This window comes from Aphelocoma coerulescens, chromosome 3, assembly GCF_041296385.1.
Source record: "Aphelocoma coerulescens isolate FSJ_1873_10779 chromosome 3, UR_Acoe_1.0, whole genome shotgun sequence".
Classification (NCBI taxonomy): Eukaryota; Metazoa; Chordata; class Aves; order Passeriformes; family Corvidae; genus Aphelocoma; species Aphelocoma coerulescens.
The window spans coordinates 8,919,229-8,936,711 of record NC_091016.1 but is presented as its reverse complement, the minus strand read 5'-3'; the positions used below and the strand labels follow the sequence as shown (position 1 = coordinate 8,936,711).

The window sequence follows — 17,483 nt, the reverse complement described above, 5'->3', positions numbered from 1 at the left end:
AATTAAATTAGGTATAGTACACATACAGTATATAATAATATACACTATATGGTCTGAAACACATTAACTACCCATCATCTGCTATATATAGTTTCTAGTAAATACAGAATATATACTGCATAAAAATTGTTTTGGCTGAGGGAAAGAGGTAAGCAGTGTCTCCTCAGCACCTGGACGCTCATTTTCCTTTTCTGTGGAAAAAAAATAAACACACCCTGCTCTGGTGTGGAGGTGCTCTGAGTCACTGCACAGAGAAGGGATTTTTAATTTCATGGTGCCCATTTGTGTGCTTCTGGATTTGTGGGTCTCTGCTGCTTGTTTCAACTGTCTTGTGATTTGATCTTTCCTTCTCTGTTTCTGCTTTTATTTCAAAACTAATTTCCTGACTTGCTGTTGGGATATAGTTTAAAAATATATTAAAATCTTATAATTTAGGCTTACATTTCCCATCCAGAAGGACACTTCTACCAAGCAGGTGCTTGGAAACTGCTGTGAAATAAGTAGGACTGGGAAGTACAGAGCACAGACCAAAGAGGCTCCCTGGCATCTGCAACAGCCAGTGGCAGCACTGTTACAGACTTGCACTGGAAATTGTTTATAAAAGCTTGTTCCATTTCTTCCTGGGGAAAACCAGGAAGATCTTGGTGACTATTTTTAATAGGTGAAGTGTGTCTAGTGCCAAATGCCAACCATGTTTTCCAACATCAACCAAGCGCATGGACTTACGTACTTCTACCAAGGAGCGGATGATGCTCAACAAGGTTCAACTGGAGGAAAATGTCACCTGTGTAATGCAAATAGAGGTACACTCCCAAACCACGAGCCCTGAGCTGCCACCAGATGGAGCAGCCTCCCCGAGTACCTCCTCCACCATCTGTGGTGTCATCAGTAATCTTTTTGGTTTTCTTTTTTTTTTTTTTTTTTTCTGAAAGAATTCATTATGATAAATATTTTATCAGTGAATTTTGAAACAATTAATAGTGATTTGACATTTACTTTAAGGAGCTGCTGATAATTCTAGTGGAATGAGAAATTAGGGTATTTAAATGTCTCTGGACATTTTACTTCAGTAAAAAAAGAGAAAAAAAGCCCAACCCCAGGACTAATTAAAATCCCAAAGCAGAGTTTTTACCTTACAAATAGACCAAGGTCATAATGACCCCTTCAGAAGCTGCTGTGTGAGAGGGCTAGGAAGAGGAATTAAAGCCAATTTAAAGCATACATGTAACCCTCTGAGGAGATTCACATGGAAATCCTGAAAGGTAACCCAATTTCTCTTGGAGACTGAGAAACGGATTAGGGAAATTGGTAATTGGGCCTCTGTTTCTGTAGATGTAGATTGACATCTAATGTAATCATCTCCACAAAACACTTTCCCAGGCACAAATCCACCACTTTAACACCTTCCCTTTCAGTGCTTGTTTAGAAATCTGTCAAGATGACTCTCCTAATCCACATCATTTGGAAAAATATCCATCTCTATGAGGATCTGTGCCACTTCAAACACATGCTCTTCTTCATACTCCAAAGGCATGGAGGACTGGAAGTTGTGCCAGTCAAGAAGAGTGGGATGGACAGTACTTTCTCCTAGCTAAGAAGGCAATTTGTTCTCCCTTTAAACACACACACTGTTGCAGCAGAAAAAGGCTACAGCGTGGGTAAAGTAGGTACCTCCACTGCTGTACAGTTCTGGAAATAAAGTGAAAACAGCTGAAGCCAGTGAGAATCACAGCTATTGCTGGTATTTATCTCTCTTAGGTTAGCTCAGACCATATATACATTTGGGGCCTGCATCCAGCAAAAAGGCAGACATTCCCTACTGCCATGCATCTCCTATACCTTGTCCTCTTCCACTTGGCAGTCCAAGGGTTGCATGCAAGGAAAGGTGAAATTTCAGAGAAGGAAGCCATTTCTTGCAGAGTGTTGAACCCACACAGCCAACTCCCTCACTTAAAGCCTTGGTTGAGAAGAGTAAGGCTGGGTCAGTACACACAGTTCAGCTATGTTGGTCCCATGGGAAGAAAAAAAGCCACTTTTGCGATTTTTGAAGTATTCTCTACCTATCCATTTTTTAAATAAGTGATGGTAGAAAGGACTGATAACATCTAGCATACATAATTCTCTATTATACCTGTGGAGTATTATACTCCATATATATGGAATATTCTTTGACAGATAACAGATGCTGGGATTTAGTGCAACAGGACACTTTTTGTAACATCTCTTGTGCAGCAATGGGACCAGCCAAGACACTTTTTCCCCTTTGAGCTTCAAAATCTTCTAAAAATCCCCCTGCCAGGAGGCATCTGGTTCTTACAAGAATCCGCCAAATTACAAATTTTAGTGAGGATCTAGCTGCAGGTGTTGCGGATGGCACATCCAAACTTAAATGTCCTTCATGGACAACCAAAATGACCTCTGCACCATTGGCATGGTGAGGAGGTAATAAACACGGGAGTGGCATTGCCTTGTCTTCAGGACAAGCTTTATTAACACTTTGCTTTAACAAGGTAGTATGAAGGCATCGGTTCTTTAAGTTACAAGGAAAGTAATGAGACTCGGGTTCATCATGTAAATGACAAAGTAACAAAAAAGGCCTATGTTAACCCATAGAACTGCTAGACCATCTATTAGAAGACATTTTGCAAGCAACATTCTACATTTCTTTGCATTTAAGTAAAAACATATTTTTTGGTCAAGAAAATTACCTTTTTAGATTTTTACACTTTTTTAAAACTTATATCACAAATGTCTGGGTAAGGCAAATCCTGGATGAATAAAATGATAAAAATCCCTATTCCCCGAGAAAATAGATCCACATACTCTGTTAAATTTTGTAATTTTAAAAGCAAAGCCAGCATGCACTGCATATAGAGAAAACTCTTATTTTTTTTTAAATACAATTTCATTCAAGTCCTAAAGCAGAACAGTGTTAATTCAGAGAGGCTTTCTCAGTGCTTTATAGAAAGAGTGACAAGTAGCTGCTGTGACCCATTATTACAGACTACGTCTAAGTATTACCTTTGGATGTCATCATGGGAGCAGTCACCAGCCTGAGGAATATCATGCCTAATGGTAGGGGTGAGCACTTTCAGACACAGGAGAAACAACAATCAAGCAGAGCCTCTTACGTTGAATGCAAACATCAGCACCCAAAGGCTGCTACTTCCTTTATGCCACCTACTGTGAATACATTTTGAGTTTAAACCAAAATCCTTGACATAAATACCAGTGATTCTCCATCTAACGCTTGCTCTTCTACAAAACCAGCTTGTTACTTTTCTGCATCTCCGGAAGAACATCAGAGACTGACTGCATGGACTATTATTAACACAGCTGAGAACTCATGCTGCCAAAGTATACTCACTTTATGAGTAGTGAAAAATGCCAACAACTCAAACCAAAACCAAGCCAAAGGAAGACAGATATAAACAAGGCTGCAAATAGTACAGTAAGGACTTAATCTAGTCATAGGTTTCCTTGCTTTACACTTTCTGGAATTCATGCCTTGCTGACACATCATTGGGCAAATGGTTGTTTCGAGGACTCACTATTGTCTACCAAGGTTAAATAAAAAGCAAAATGAAATTACTGTCAGGGGCTAGAGGGTGCCTAATATGATGCATCTTTGCAGCTAATTTTTTTCTTTAACTGCTAGTCAGTCTTCACAAGACATTTAAGGAATCTTTATCTCCTTCTGAATGATCACACTTCAGCATCCAGCCTCCATCCATCCTCTCCAAAGTGGGGCTGTCCCTTTGGCTCCCTTGCTAAAACCAAAGTTGCTGAAAAAAGAGGGACATCTGATTCATGGCTAATGTTAATGTTGCCCATGGGGAAGCACGATCAAAACAGGTACAGCAGTACATTCAGGGGACTGGATAGTCTGTTGAAGTTATCACAGTTATACCATCCTCCTGATGTATTTATCTACTCCTGACCTACCTATTATGACAGCCTGTTTCAATCATAATAACCCAGTATGGAAAATACACAGAAACACAAGGGACCATGCAGAAAAGTCCACATCCCAAAAGACATGTTCTGTCAAGCATGACCCCATGGATGGGAAAGGAAAGCATCAGAGGCACCTCAAAGGGAACAAGGAGTCCTTTCAAGGGTATTTGGAGAGAAAAAGAGCCAGAGGAACTGTAGTTATCAACTATAGGTAATGTTAGCAAAATTCTCAAACTAATTCATAGGCTTACATTAACTCATTTACTCCTACAATCAATCCAATTTGGAGTTGTGCATCCACTCCAGGTGATGAAGAAGCTCCTTAAGAGCCTCTCTGGCACTAGTCACACCTGGGTGAATATACCACTGGAGGCAGCACACAGAAATACGTTTCTGATCCCACCTCAAGCAAACATGCTGGAATCCCACAGAGAAGGGGAGGTGTGTGTGGGGGGGCTGCCTTTCTAGGGGCTGTACTCTATGTGTGTAATCTGATGCTTTTCCTGTTTTCCTTTCTAATCATTGTTTCTCCTTGACACCCTTTCGAATTAACAAGCACTGACTGTTGTAGCCCATGTAAGGTACGCTTGGGTCCCCCTTGACTTCCTTTTACTCCAGCACAGGATTTATCATCGAAACTACTCTAGCTGGGATGAACCCAGATTACAGAAGGATAGAGATATGTCTACCTTTTTTTAAACTTTCTTTTTCTGGCCAAATATTAAATATCTATTCTATGATTCAGGAGTATTTGGGGAGAAAGAAAAAACCATAATCAATTATTTTTCCTAAAATGATCAAATTAGAATCAATTACTTTGCTTAAAACAATCAAATTATTCTTAGCAGCTCTTTAGAATACAATTTGTAGCACATCCCACTATGGACACAGGTTGTGTGCTCTTCCATCCAGTGTATTTTCTGTCTGTTTTGGTTACAGCACCTTTGGGAAATGTACATGGAAACCTTTTGCTCCTTTTCTACAAATTTCAGTGCAGCATTTGCTGGCAGAACAAGTGACATATGGAGAGACATTCAAATAACTGTTAATAGCTTTTTTAAAAAAAATTAAAATTCATGCATATGCAGTGGAAAATGTAATGAGGGTTCACAAAAGCTGCTGTGTGAAGCTATTAAAGCCAGGAGCTGTATTTAAAGATGCCTCGAATGCACAGTCTTTCCAGCATAGAGGAAATGTCTGTTGCCTACCTGTACCCAAAGGTCGTACTTACAGCACTGGTTTTGAGATGTGCAGAACTAACTGGAAAAAGGAGGTTGGATTTGGGGTGCTGGCTGTTTGAGGCCACATGTGTTATTCACATGTGAGGACATGGCACAGCATAGGCTGATCACGGGAAAGAAGATGAAGATGCTAGAAAAGGGGTGGGCCCAGAAAGAGGCTACTGATGGTATGATGCAGGAGGAAAAGAGACCCTGTATAAGCGAAGGACTCACATTTCAGAAGAAACTGTTGTAAATGTTAATTGCAAAACATCATTAGACCTGGGAAGTTATGATTCTTTCCAACAGGCTTACAGAATGAAATGGAACGAAGAACAAAGAGAAATTAAAGCAAAGACTCATTCCCTCAAAAGCTGCCCCGCCCCCCCCAACCCACTGATCTTCTCTGTGTGCTCTTTTCGGCCAAGAATGATGCTGTAGGATGTCAGTGCCTTCCCGCAGGGTTTCCTTGGGTCTCTCCTCTCCTGCATCCTTCCTTCACTACAGCAGTGGAGAGAAAAGTGGAAAAAAACAGTAAAATTTTCAAATGTCTGAACAGAACCCAGGTCTCATGTTTCCAGCAACAGATGCCTACAGTTTCTTTTTTTTTGTCCAATGTGTGTGTGTGACACAGCTTATATATAACAGCTAATATTGGGTGAGCAAATTATCTATGCTTATCAGGGTGTCTTGGTTTTCCAGAGCACCATCAAGCACCAGCTTGATACCAGAGACCCCCAGCTCTGGCAGGTACTTTGGTGACACAAACAACACATTAAAGTACAAAAAATAGCAAGTGCATGGACCTCCTTGACTCCAAAAAGACCCATGTGAGATTCTCTGAAGCTTAACAGGCTGATCAATCCACCCTGGGGATTGCTCTTAGTAATTAAAACAGTAGCAATGGAGTTAGGATGACTTTGACAGAGAGTTGCAATGAATTTGATGACTGCTTCTAATCCTGTGCATGCCATTGAACTGCTGAGCAAGACATGGTGTGCCCAGGATCTGCCCCCTTTGCATCAGAAAGGTGCCTGCAAAGCCACATATTGCAGTGGAACTGAAGAGATTTATTAATTGATTGCTAATTCTTGAGCAAAAATTACTCCAGCCGTAAACATTCACAGATAATAATTTCTATGGGAAAATGAAGCATGAGACACAGACTTCTTAAGGGCTACATGAAAAGTGTAGTATTCAAATAAATTTCTTTAAACAGAGGAAGGATATTAACATATTGATGTATTTTTAACTTAAGGATTTCATTATTTCCTCTTTTTCTGATTGAACAAGAAGCTATGGGAGGGGGAGGAAGAGTTATGGACACTGTACTTTAATTAGTATTTTGAGGGTGCATCCTATTTTTACTTCAGTACTTTTTAAACGGGACACCATCAGGGCTACTTCTCACTCCAGCAGTATAGTAGCACATCACCTGTATGCTGATAAGGACCAAGAGTCACTAATTCAGTAATAAGACCTTGTGTTTTAAACCCCTGTGTTACAGCTGCCTCCACTGTATAGCTTGCTCTTGTGGTACATAAAACCCCATTACAAGGATAAATACAGCATGTTGCTGTTGATGATACTGGTATTTCTCAAAAACCCTACACCAAAGGAAGCAGTGTGCACTGAAAACTACTTCTGAGGGAGAAATGGCTACTGCTTCTTTTTGTTACTGAAGAGCCTTGGACTTCTGTCTTCCCACTACATTATTCATTTTAGTCTAGAGGAAATGCTGTTTGTGCTTATGAAAAACACTGCCTCGACAACTACCACTGCTCCAGCCACAGCACTATCATGTAGTGTGTAAAGCAAAAAAAAACCTCCAAAAGGCAGCAGAGCTCCAGAAGGTAGCTCTCTGACTTTGGCTTGTTTTTCAGTGGTATTGCTGAAGAGACTTTAGGTACTGGAGAGCCAAGGGCAACAAACCCCTTATGATGTGACCCTTTTGTTCCCAGAACACAGCTCATACAGAATTGAGCTTGGTTCCAACCAATATAAATTGCTTGTCATTTTCCAAAGCAATGCCAAAAATTGTTTGGTCAGTTATTCTTCTGTTCCTTATCTCAGTGCTGTTTTGCCCTCTGATGATCTAAGACCATGCACTACCTAAACCCATTACAGCTGCAGATTGCAGCTATAATATTTGCTTGACAAATCAAGTCTTTCTTTTTATGATGAAATATGGGCCATATTAGACATCCTTTGTATTCTGACTTCCTATTTTTTATTTTTTAAGTTTAGTAAATTTTAACTTTAATTCAGGTGCTTTTAAAGCAAGTTTTCATACAGAAATTGTATGGAAAAATAGGGGAGAAAAAATAGTTGTAAAGATCTTACCTGTTACTTAAGCTTTCCACTCTGTTTCCATTTGATCGTTTATGCTTTCAACTTGACTATTCACTTCAGCTGAAAAAGAAATGAGATGATCATTAGACTCTATTAATGATACTCGTTAAGTTTATCATGTGGAGTAATAACTGCCTCTAAACCAAAAGGGACATTGCATTAAGAAATCTCTTAAGTCATTGAGTAGGTCTCTTAGGGGACCCATCCTAACCTGGAGTTCCCTGGACAACATGACAAACAGTCCTGCAAGGATGCAGGCTTTAGCATCACTAGAAATGCAAGCCTCTGACTCTAGATTTTCTCTTTGGTCCACATCCATCCAGTCTGACTTTGGCACCCAACCAAGGAGTCCAGCTCAAGGTCATAATGACCTTCATCTCTCTCTGTAGGCCACAGGCAGAGATATGGGTATTGCCAAAGAGTGATACAGAATTTTGCTGGACTAAGTGGTCTTGATCCTCAGACTCAAATCTCAGGGTTGAGCCATAGGATGAACACAGATCCACTTCCATAGAAAAATAGAATAATTTAGGTTGGAAAAAGACCCTTAAGATCTCTGAGTCCAGCCAAAAACCTAACACTACCAAGTGCCACTAAAACCATGTCCCTAAATTGCAGGAGTCAAGCTGTGACACTTTTGATGCTGTCTCAGTTACAGAGATGCTGCTTCCTGAAGTTCTTGAACTGCAAATTGCTGGAACCTAGGGGAGGATTTAGAGGCAATGTTGCTATACTCCTACAATAATGGTTTGTTAGTGTAGGATCCATTTACAAAGCCAACCTTATTTTCACTTAAAATTACAAAAAAAAAAAACCAAAAAAAAACCAAACCAAAAAAACAAACCAAAAAAACAAAAAAAAACCCCGAAAAAAATTAAATAGAAGGCTTAAACTCACTTCACCATGACATTTGTCAAAACTATCATCTAAACTATGGCAGGTATGATTGGTTGCGAGGCTAAACATAAATACCTGCAGTTTTAAGACTATTACCTAGTATTCTGCACTGAATTTGAACGAAGCCATTTTTATTAAAACCATTTTTTTCTTTCTTTAGCCTTGCTTTGTGTTGTGGTATCACCTGCAGATTACAAGTCATTTGACTTGGGTGACAGGAAAAAACCTCAAACATGAGTAGAAGATTTGGAAATTAAGGTAAGATGGGAGAGAGGAAGGAAAAAAAACCCAAATCAATAACGATGCTACTTCCAGTCAGGCAGTATGATCTCTTTTCTGAATCAATATCATGTCAATGTACCTGTTAGGGTTTTGATGAATTATTTGTAAATTATTCATATAAATCATCCATATGCAGAGCAAATACTGTAATGGCTTCCAGGATGTATGTGATGAATAATAAGAAAAGTATCTTCTCCTGATTACAGAGCTCTGATGTGTATCACATTTAGCAAGCATGTGTTCTTTACCATATTTGCATAGCAAAGACAGGATGCTTAATAAAAAAATCACTGAAGGAAGGCTGCTGCATACTGACAACAGCATCCTCTCCCAGCCTCATTATGCTGGACAGCTTCACTGGCAGTTATTTGTTGAAAATACTGTCCGCCTTCACTCATGTTCTACAGAAGCCTCCTGCAAAATAAATCTGGACTTGGAACCTGTGATTAGGCTCTGTCAGCATCCCAGCTGAACTTCTTCCTGTGTGTGACTGAACTTGGCTCTTTGCATGAGCTCTAGTAGGGACAGGAAGGTCTGACTGAAGGATAGGCTTCTGCAGACCACTGAGTGAACCCCACCATTTGCCACTATGGGGCCACCCACAAAATTCTCTCTGTTTAGCCAGAAAACAACACAGCAGTGAAGCACATAGCACAAGAACACATGGAAGAACTGCCACCAGGTATGGTGGGGATGTGACGCACAGTCCTTGGTGCCTCTCAGCATGAGATGGTGTCAGAATGGCATCATTAGCCCTGGGTGTTCTACATCTACAATCGCCTCACAAGCCGAAATGGGACTTCTCCCCAGTAAACAAGGTTTTTAGAGGTATTAAACTGCTAATTCACTTTAGCAGTCTTGTGGCACCTCCCCATCATATGCTACATCATCCAACAACTCAGAGAAGCACCTGGAGTGCAAAGAGGTGCATGTCTCCTAAATTCAGTTTTACCTGCACCTCCTTCTGCACCTTCATGGATGGCTTTTTACGCCAGAAATAGACATCTCTGTGTGATGGATGTGGACATTCTCTGTCTGGTATTTCTTAAATTTTGAGCTGTTGGGGGCCAAAACTATCAGCTCTCAAATGATGACCAGGCAGGGATTTCTCCCCCAAAAGCAAGAAAGTTCCTTCCAAGAGGAGAAGAAATAACCCAGCAAATAATTCCCATCCCTCACAGCACTGCCGTTGCTGCTGACCTGGGGGATGTGCTTTGGCAGTGCAGCATTATTCCTCATCCCTGCAAGACAGCTATGTGCTGAAAGGTCAGCTAGCCAGGAGTGACAGCACAGCATCTATGTGGAGAAGATAGTCAAATGGGAGACTTGGAGAGCCAAGTAACAGTCTTCTGTAAGAGAGTGAGTGCATTTCTTTAGCCCAGGATATTATGCCATAGGCCTGGACAGCAGATGACACCAAAATACTAGTGTGTTGATTTAAATCAGGATGCAGCTTTCCACGGGCTTGAAATAAAAAAGGTGATTCACCCCATTGTGAAACGTTTGATCTGACTAATACCAGCTGGAAACTAAAAACTGCCTTAGTAGTCTCTACAGCTTTGGTGGTATAAAGAAAAAAAAGAAAAAAAGAAAGAAAGAAAAAGAAAGGGACAAAGAAAAAATAATGAAAAAAAAAAAAGAAAGAAAAAGAAGGCTGCTGTCAGGGAAATGCCATCTAAGAACCCAATCACCAAAGGTGGGGTTTGCCATCATTAAAAAAAAAAAAAGAATCAGCAAATCTCTCCTGGGTACAAGAAATTTAATATCCAGGGGTCTTTGCTCTGGGGGCTGATGGAAACAGGCAGGACTATGTGTCTGTGCACACGGCCCTGTCCAGGCTACAGATGCACCTTCTGACAGTTTTCCTGATGGAGAATCAAGCTCAGGTTTCAAATAATAGTAATTTCTCAAATATTTATCACTTTCATTGACCTGCCCACTGCATGAACCAATATCGAAATCCACCTAAGCTGTCTAAACTCTGCATCTCTAATGCACTTTTCACTGTGCCATTGTACATGAAATTAAACCACAAGAGCTAGGCTGCCAAGGGGGATGCAGTGATATATGCTTGTGCTTTCAGCTGTGAAGCAATAAGATCTTCTGGGGTGGAAAGAAGACCAGAGAAAGAAATAGGCAATTTACATAAAAATTACTGTCAAAAGGAATGAGTTTGATCCTTCCTCTCTCTTTTTTTTTTTTTTTTAAACATGCAGTATATGTCCACAAGGAAAAACATCCTGTAATATAATCCTAATAGCAACTCAAGCTGTCTAGAAACAAAGATTTGCCTGACAAGCGAAGCACTTTTTGGCAGCCTAAGCAAACACCCTTTTCCTGTCCTTTCATATACCTTAGAAAGTTCAAAGAAAAGGAAGGTACAAAATGAGTCATATGCAGAAGACCCTACAAGACAAGCAAGATTTGAAACAGAGAAACCTATCAAGATCCTCATTTCGGAAACCACTAGCTGATCCTGCTGTCCTGTCCTGTGGCACATGTTAAAACAGCTATGCAATTGCTTTCCTTTCCAGCCCAGAAATCCCTTAAGATATTCCTTTAGTAAATTTGGATTTGTTTTCACTAAGCAGCCCAAACTATCCCATGGATTCACAATTCAAATGTTTTAATGCGCTATGACTTTTGGGTTTGTTTGTTCAAAGGATGAGTCAAGAAGGCTGCTTTGGCTTTATTCTGCACTTCTACTAGTAATAGCATAATCTCTAGTATTTTTTTAAAAAAGAAAATTCATTATGCACACTTTCTTTTCCTGTGCTTGGAAACTTTGTTACAGGCCAGGATATAATCAGTCACTAATTCAAATGCTGCAGCACAATCTGACATCAGAGAAAGGAAATCAACACCAGATTCTTCATGTAATAGCAAAAAGAATATAATTGGTTTGTCTTTGAGATGTTAAAAAGTGTGCCTTCAATTTATATTATGGCAATGTTGAGGAGGTTAAAGAAAGAGTTAAAAAATAGCCTTCACTACAGAGAGGAGTCTATGGGTTTAAAATGAGGATTGGACCCCCAGTCCCAAACCCACTGCTGTTTGGGGCACTAAAAAAGCCCCTTTGCGTAAAACCCAAAAAAACCCTGTATGTAGCTCTGTTACGCTCCAAGAACTGACCAAGACAAGTGATAAAGGGTCTGCCTTGCCAAAACCTAAGCACCAGTATGCTGATTCCTGCCACTATTTCTTTACACACAGGATAAATCAAGAAGGTCAATTATTTTTTTGTTTACAAGGATGTTACACACTGAAGATTTTGAGTAGCTTCCTAGTTCTCAGCCCTTGCCGGAATTTGCCACAGAGATAGGTCATCAGCTCACTGAGGTCAATGTTGGAGGAATGTAATTTCCAAGTCAGGAATTTTGGGTTGATTATGTCCACAAACCTGACTGGAACTGCTGTTGGGTCAATAAAATTGTGGCTGTTTTATTAACAGTAAAAGTCCTAGTGAGAGAACGGTTACCAGACTGACCTATACATGGACACTGAAGGAGGAGGAAAGGAAATCAGAGCTGACCTAGAATGAGACTAACTATCAAGTTCAGAGTGGTTATACTGCCAAACACTTCCCCCTTGATGAACCTGGACCCTAGCACAGAAATTTTCAGAAATATCTTCTGACTGCAGTATTAAACCCCCAACCTCTTGGCCAATTCGATATCAAGACCAAAACTACACTGGGTCTAAAATATTACTTAGTTAAAAGGCAGGCAGTGTGGAACATACCAACTGAACACATTAACCCAATTAACTGAAAAAGCAGGGCTACAGCGCTGAAATTTACTTCCGCCAGACTCACAAGACAGTAGAAACTCTCAAAATTACTCAGTTGAAGAGATTATAAATATAACTCAATTTTTTTAGGAGGAAACATATAAACAAACTCCAGAAAGGCAATGCTAGGTATCAACTTCAGGACAATACACAGAATCATAGAATGGTTCTGCTTGGAAAGGACTTTAAAGACCATCTAGTTACACTCCCCTCCCATGGGCAAGGAGACTTCCACCAGAGCAAGTTGTTCCAAGCCCTCGCAAGCCTGGCCTTGAACACTTCCAGGAATGGGGCATCCACAGCTCTCTGGGCAACCTGTTCTACTGCCTTGCTATCCTCACAGTGAACAATTCCTTACTAATATCGAATCTAAACATGCCCTTTCTCAGTTTAAAGCCATTACCCTAAAAAATTAATTAAAAACAATAGAACAACATACCATCCTTATTTGAAACGTCTGCTGCTTGACTTGCAAGGTCAATTTTCATAGGCTCCACAGAAGTTTCCTCTTGCTCTTGTATCCCTATAATATAAGCCAAAGAAGGAGAAAAATCAATACTCACAGTACCTGATTAATGTCTAATTCTCAGACTCCTCATGCCTGGTTTTTTGTTATCCTTCTGGCATGCTCTTACCTTTGTAGACTTCACTGCTGTATAGTGGCACCCACTAGAGAAGAGGACAGAGGATATAGGGGGAGGAACATGGTTTGAAAATAATTGCCTGAATATTTTTAGCAATTCATGCTCTTTTTAACTGGGATTGTTAAAACTGCATCGTGGTGTGTGCTTCTGCCTCCCCACCATTCTTTTCTCATCACTTTTAGAGAATTCCTTCTGCTCATAAAATGAAATATATGATGGGGACTTACTCACTGTTATAAAGTTTCTCTAGCTAGCAGAAAGAAAATAAATACAGTGAAGAATTCAAATATACTAGGTACTCAGAGAAAAACTAGAATATGAATGTAGGAAAATGCATTTTATCACTATAACTCAACATTTTTTATCTCTTCTGCCTCAGGTTTGTCTGGAAGCTTGCATTCAAACTCTAACAATATTTGAAAATGAAAAAAAAATGGATTTGCTGTTTTAGACAGAGTTCTACTATTCTGCCATTGGCTAAGAAGCCAATTTTTATTTACATTCCATCATGCTACTTCTCTACTTTTGTGGCTGCTGTAAAGCCTTTGCACCCATCCTGTGACTGAACTACAGGATAGCAGGTGACTGGTCACTAAGTGATCCGGGCATTTGGGTGGTTATAATGAGACAGCAGAGTGTAGTAAGGACTCAGATATTTCAAAAACATTTTATTCTTAAACTGAAATAATGTACCCCTTCAGCAACACAGATTAAACCTTCACCACCTCTCAAAAACCTCCTTCTTTTTCCTGTGGAATTCTAAAGTGGGTTTTTTAAGTCCACTGGAGTGTACTACATTTATTTTGTCCATAAAAATGTATCTACCACTGAAAATTTCAGCCACTTTTCCTTCTAATTTTATCTGCAAACCCATGGTGTCATGGGGAATTTAGTTTCCTCTCTTCTTGCTCTGAAGGCAATGCTATTTTCATTGGCAACTTCTGGCACACTACCTATAGAGACACAGAATCATGGAATTGTTAAGGTAGGAAAAGACCCCTATGATCAAGTCCAACTGTTAACCCCACACTGCTACATACACCACAAAACCATGTCCTCAAGTGCCACATCCACTCATCTTCTGAACACTTTCAGGGTTGGGGATTCCACCACTTCCCTGGGCACCCTATTCCAATGCCTGACCTATGGTTCTACCAAGCTTGGGGGATGGATGACTTTACAGTGATGGAAATGTTACTCATAATTTTAGCAGACCTTACTTCTCATGCAGAAACTTTTCCATGGATCATTGTATCACAAGCTTCACCTCTTCCTCACTGGTTTAAAATCATCTCAACACAGACACAAACAAAATGCCTGTAAACATCTGTGACTGAGAATGCTGCATATCTGCGAGTGCCTTAAATGGCCCCTTTGTGGGTGCCTCAAACCCCAGATCCTTCTCCAGGGAATTCATGAGAGTGAGTGTGGTTATCTCCTGAAGTTTTTTATGCACCAACATCCCCAAGATTTCCCAGTGCTCTCCCACCTGTCTTTTTGGCTCATGCAAAGGATAAACCCAGGTGACCCCACACAAATCATGTATATGGCAGGAATTTGTCAAGTACAAGACTGAGCAGGTGTTTCAAAATCCCTGCCTGACTTCTCCTGGCAAAATCAATATGAAATTTGAGGGACCATGAAAACACTGATTAATCAAGGAAGATACACAGACATTCAGATTGTGATACATTTTGATTATCTGAGGGAAGCAGCTCTATGAAAAATAAAATTTTGAAAAATCACTGAATAATTGTGTGGGCTGGGAGGAAGCTTAAAAACCATTTAGTTCCAATCCCCCTGCCATGGGCAGAGACACCTTCCACTAGACCAGGCTGTTCCAAGCCTCATCCAGCCTGGCCTTGAAACACCTTGAGGGATGGGGCAATGACAGCTTCACAAGACAGTATGTGCCAGGGCCTCACCACCCTCTGAGTAAAGAACTTCCTCCTAATATCCAGTCTTAAACCTACTCTTTCAGGTTAAAACCATTCCCTCTTGTCCTATTGACTGTCTCTACGTGAGTACAGCCTGCAGCCCTTCTCACCAAGACACCCTGATGTCTGATTTAGTATTTGGGATGTCTGCTAAACACCAATGTGCTCTGACTGGCAGCTGCTGCCTGTGACTCTGACTTTGACTCCTCTAAACCACCATCTGTTAACAAAATAAAGGAGATATGATATGACAGGTTATGTCTTGCCTCCCAGTTTCTCCTGTTGTCACTGCCTGAAGATGACCTGAAGTTCCCAGCCCTTACTGCAAGATCGTTAACAGCTTGCATGCCTGGCTTCACCAAATTGCTGAAAGGTTTCCCGCTTTCCATTTCAGAAATCTCTTATGCAGCTGACAGGTGCAAAGGTTTATTGGCATAGCAGGAAGTGATGATGATGGAGGCTAATGAAAGGGAAGGCATTCTGTGGACACATGTTCCTGTGTAAATTTCTGCATGTGTGTTTTGTCCCAATCCTCTCCCATTTGCAGGTATAAAATCAGGCATGGGATGGGGGATGGCAAGTCTAGAAAGGGGCTAGGAGGAGTAACAACAATATCAACAGATCTGCAAAATTACTTTTTTCAGAGGTTTAGGATCATAAATACTGTCAGAAGAGTTGCTTTTGTTCTGCTTTTTCACCTTCTTTCCATGTTTGAAATGCTGATTCCCCATCCTTTCTAGAAGGGGATTGCTGCAGTATCAGTGTTTTTTTACACTGGGGGTTTACTGTTGGATATTGTCAGCAAGAAAATGATAGTGGGAAACAATGTTCAGGGTCAAACTAGGCAGAAGATATTTTAAACTTTTACAAAGCTGAGCACCACTGCAAATCTTGGGAAGAGGCTTGCACAGTACACTGTCCCCTTTTTGTGAAGATTTACAGATTCAGTTAATATAAATTTAATTTCTTCCTTCATTATTACTGTGGGATGGGCACAGGAACATTCACTATACTGCCATGCATGTGGAAAGGGTACTATCCAAAATAGCTCCTCTGCTGTGCAGTCAATTCAAGTGCCACTCTGAGATCAGCTCAATTCACATAAACAGCAGAATTTGATCAATACCAGAAACTGCCTTGACAACGAATTTATTCATGAGGCCTCTCCCTTGATTTGATTGCTTCAGGTTAAAGCACAAACAAGCAAAGGATTTCAGGTCTCTACGCAGGAGCTGAGGGTTCCTGAAGGGGAGGGAGCCCGGGAGATACTGCTTTCAATATCAATTCCCATTTCCAATTGCGCTCCTGCCAGAGCTCATTACCTGAGCCCTTTGCTGACTAGTTACACAACTAGCTCAGCACTAAGAAACAATGGGCTCCTGGCATGGGCAAGCAAGGCTCCCAGCCTTTTCCAATGAATAAGACAAGTATATACCAGGAAGATAGAAATCTCTGTACTCTTATTTCATCTCTTCTTTTTCCCCTTAATAGTCACAATGTTACATGTTCCATGTGCTTACAGTTAATACATAATTCTCTCTAGAGAAATATGACTTTTTTCCCCCTCTAGATTCATGTACTGTTTACAAGACTCACATGAAGTTGTCGTAGCTCTTCATACCTTAGCATCAATTTAAAAATTGCCCAAGCATAGAGGTTAGACATCTGTTTTCCAAACTCCCAATAAATTCTAACAAGTAAAAAGTGTAACTCTTGTCCTCCTCATCACCCTCCTTCTCCCTTTGGACAAGGTTTACATTTATTTCAAGCAATAAAAGCAGGCAACAGTGTAGGCTTAGAAGCTGTAACAACCCAAGAACTGAGTTTCTGCTCTGAGCTGCCTACCTTAAGGATGTTTATTCCTCTTTGATGAGTCTCAAGGGGGGTTCTCTTGGCAGAGCCCAGCCTTCAAGACCAGCCTTGGCATTGGGTGTGGGTAAAGGATGTCAAGTGGGCTCTGAAACAGGAACCTGGGTTCCTGCTCTTAGTTCCTAGCTGGTTAATAATGTCAGGGACTCCCTTTAAGACAAACAGAAGAACAAGTTTCATGTGTAAATTAGTTCTGTCACTGTAATCACATACTCCATGATAACTTAAATCTTAAAAAATTCCCCAATTTTAGAAGTCTTGTAATAAGTGGGAAATCCTGGCCCTAAGATCATTCTGAATATTTGAGGGACAAAAGAGTTATCAATATTACTACAGTCCAGAAAACTACGATTTTTACAGGCAAAATGGCAATGCCATTATTCCCACAGCTGGTCTGCTCAGCAATTTTGGGTGTTGCCACAGGGATTCAAATTAAATACTATCCTGCTCCTGGACAATTTGCAACCTGAAGAAATTAATTAGCTTTAAATTATTTGTAGAGCAGTTGCTTCTACTTGTGTTACGTACTTTGAAAA

General features: G+C 40.4%; 1 protein-coding gene across 4 annotated transcripts in view; it reads right to left on the bottom strand.

The window, feature by feature from the left end:
- Positions 1-2,463: 2,463 nt before the first annotated feature.
- Positions 2,464-17,483, bottom strand: part of MACROD2 (mono-ADP ribosylhydrolase 2) — an 893,560-nt gene continuing 878,540 nt past the window's right edge. For 3 of the 4 annotated variants that reach the window (XM_069009015.1, XM_069009017.1, XM_069009016.1), the window contains 3 exons: positions 12,937-13,020; positions 7,521-7,589; positions 2,464-5,678 (listed from right to left, as the gene is read on the bottom strand). In XM_069009015.1, the coding sequence (XP_068865116.1) occupies positions 7,528-7,589; positions 12,937-13,020 (146 nt within the window). In that variant the 3' untranslated portion in view covers positions 2,464-5,678; positions 7,521-7,527. The remainder of the gene's footprint in view (positions 5,679-7,520; positions 7,590-12,936; positions 13,021-17,483) is intronic. The other variant, XM_069009018.1, reaches the window with a different exon arrangement.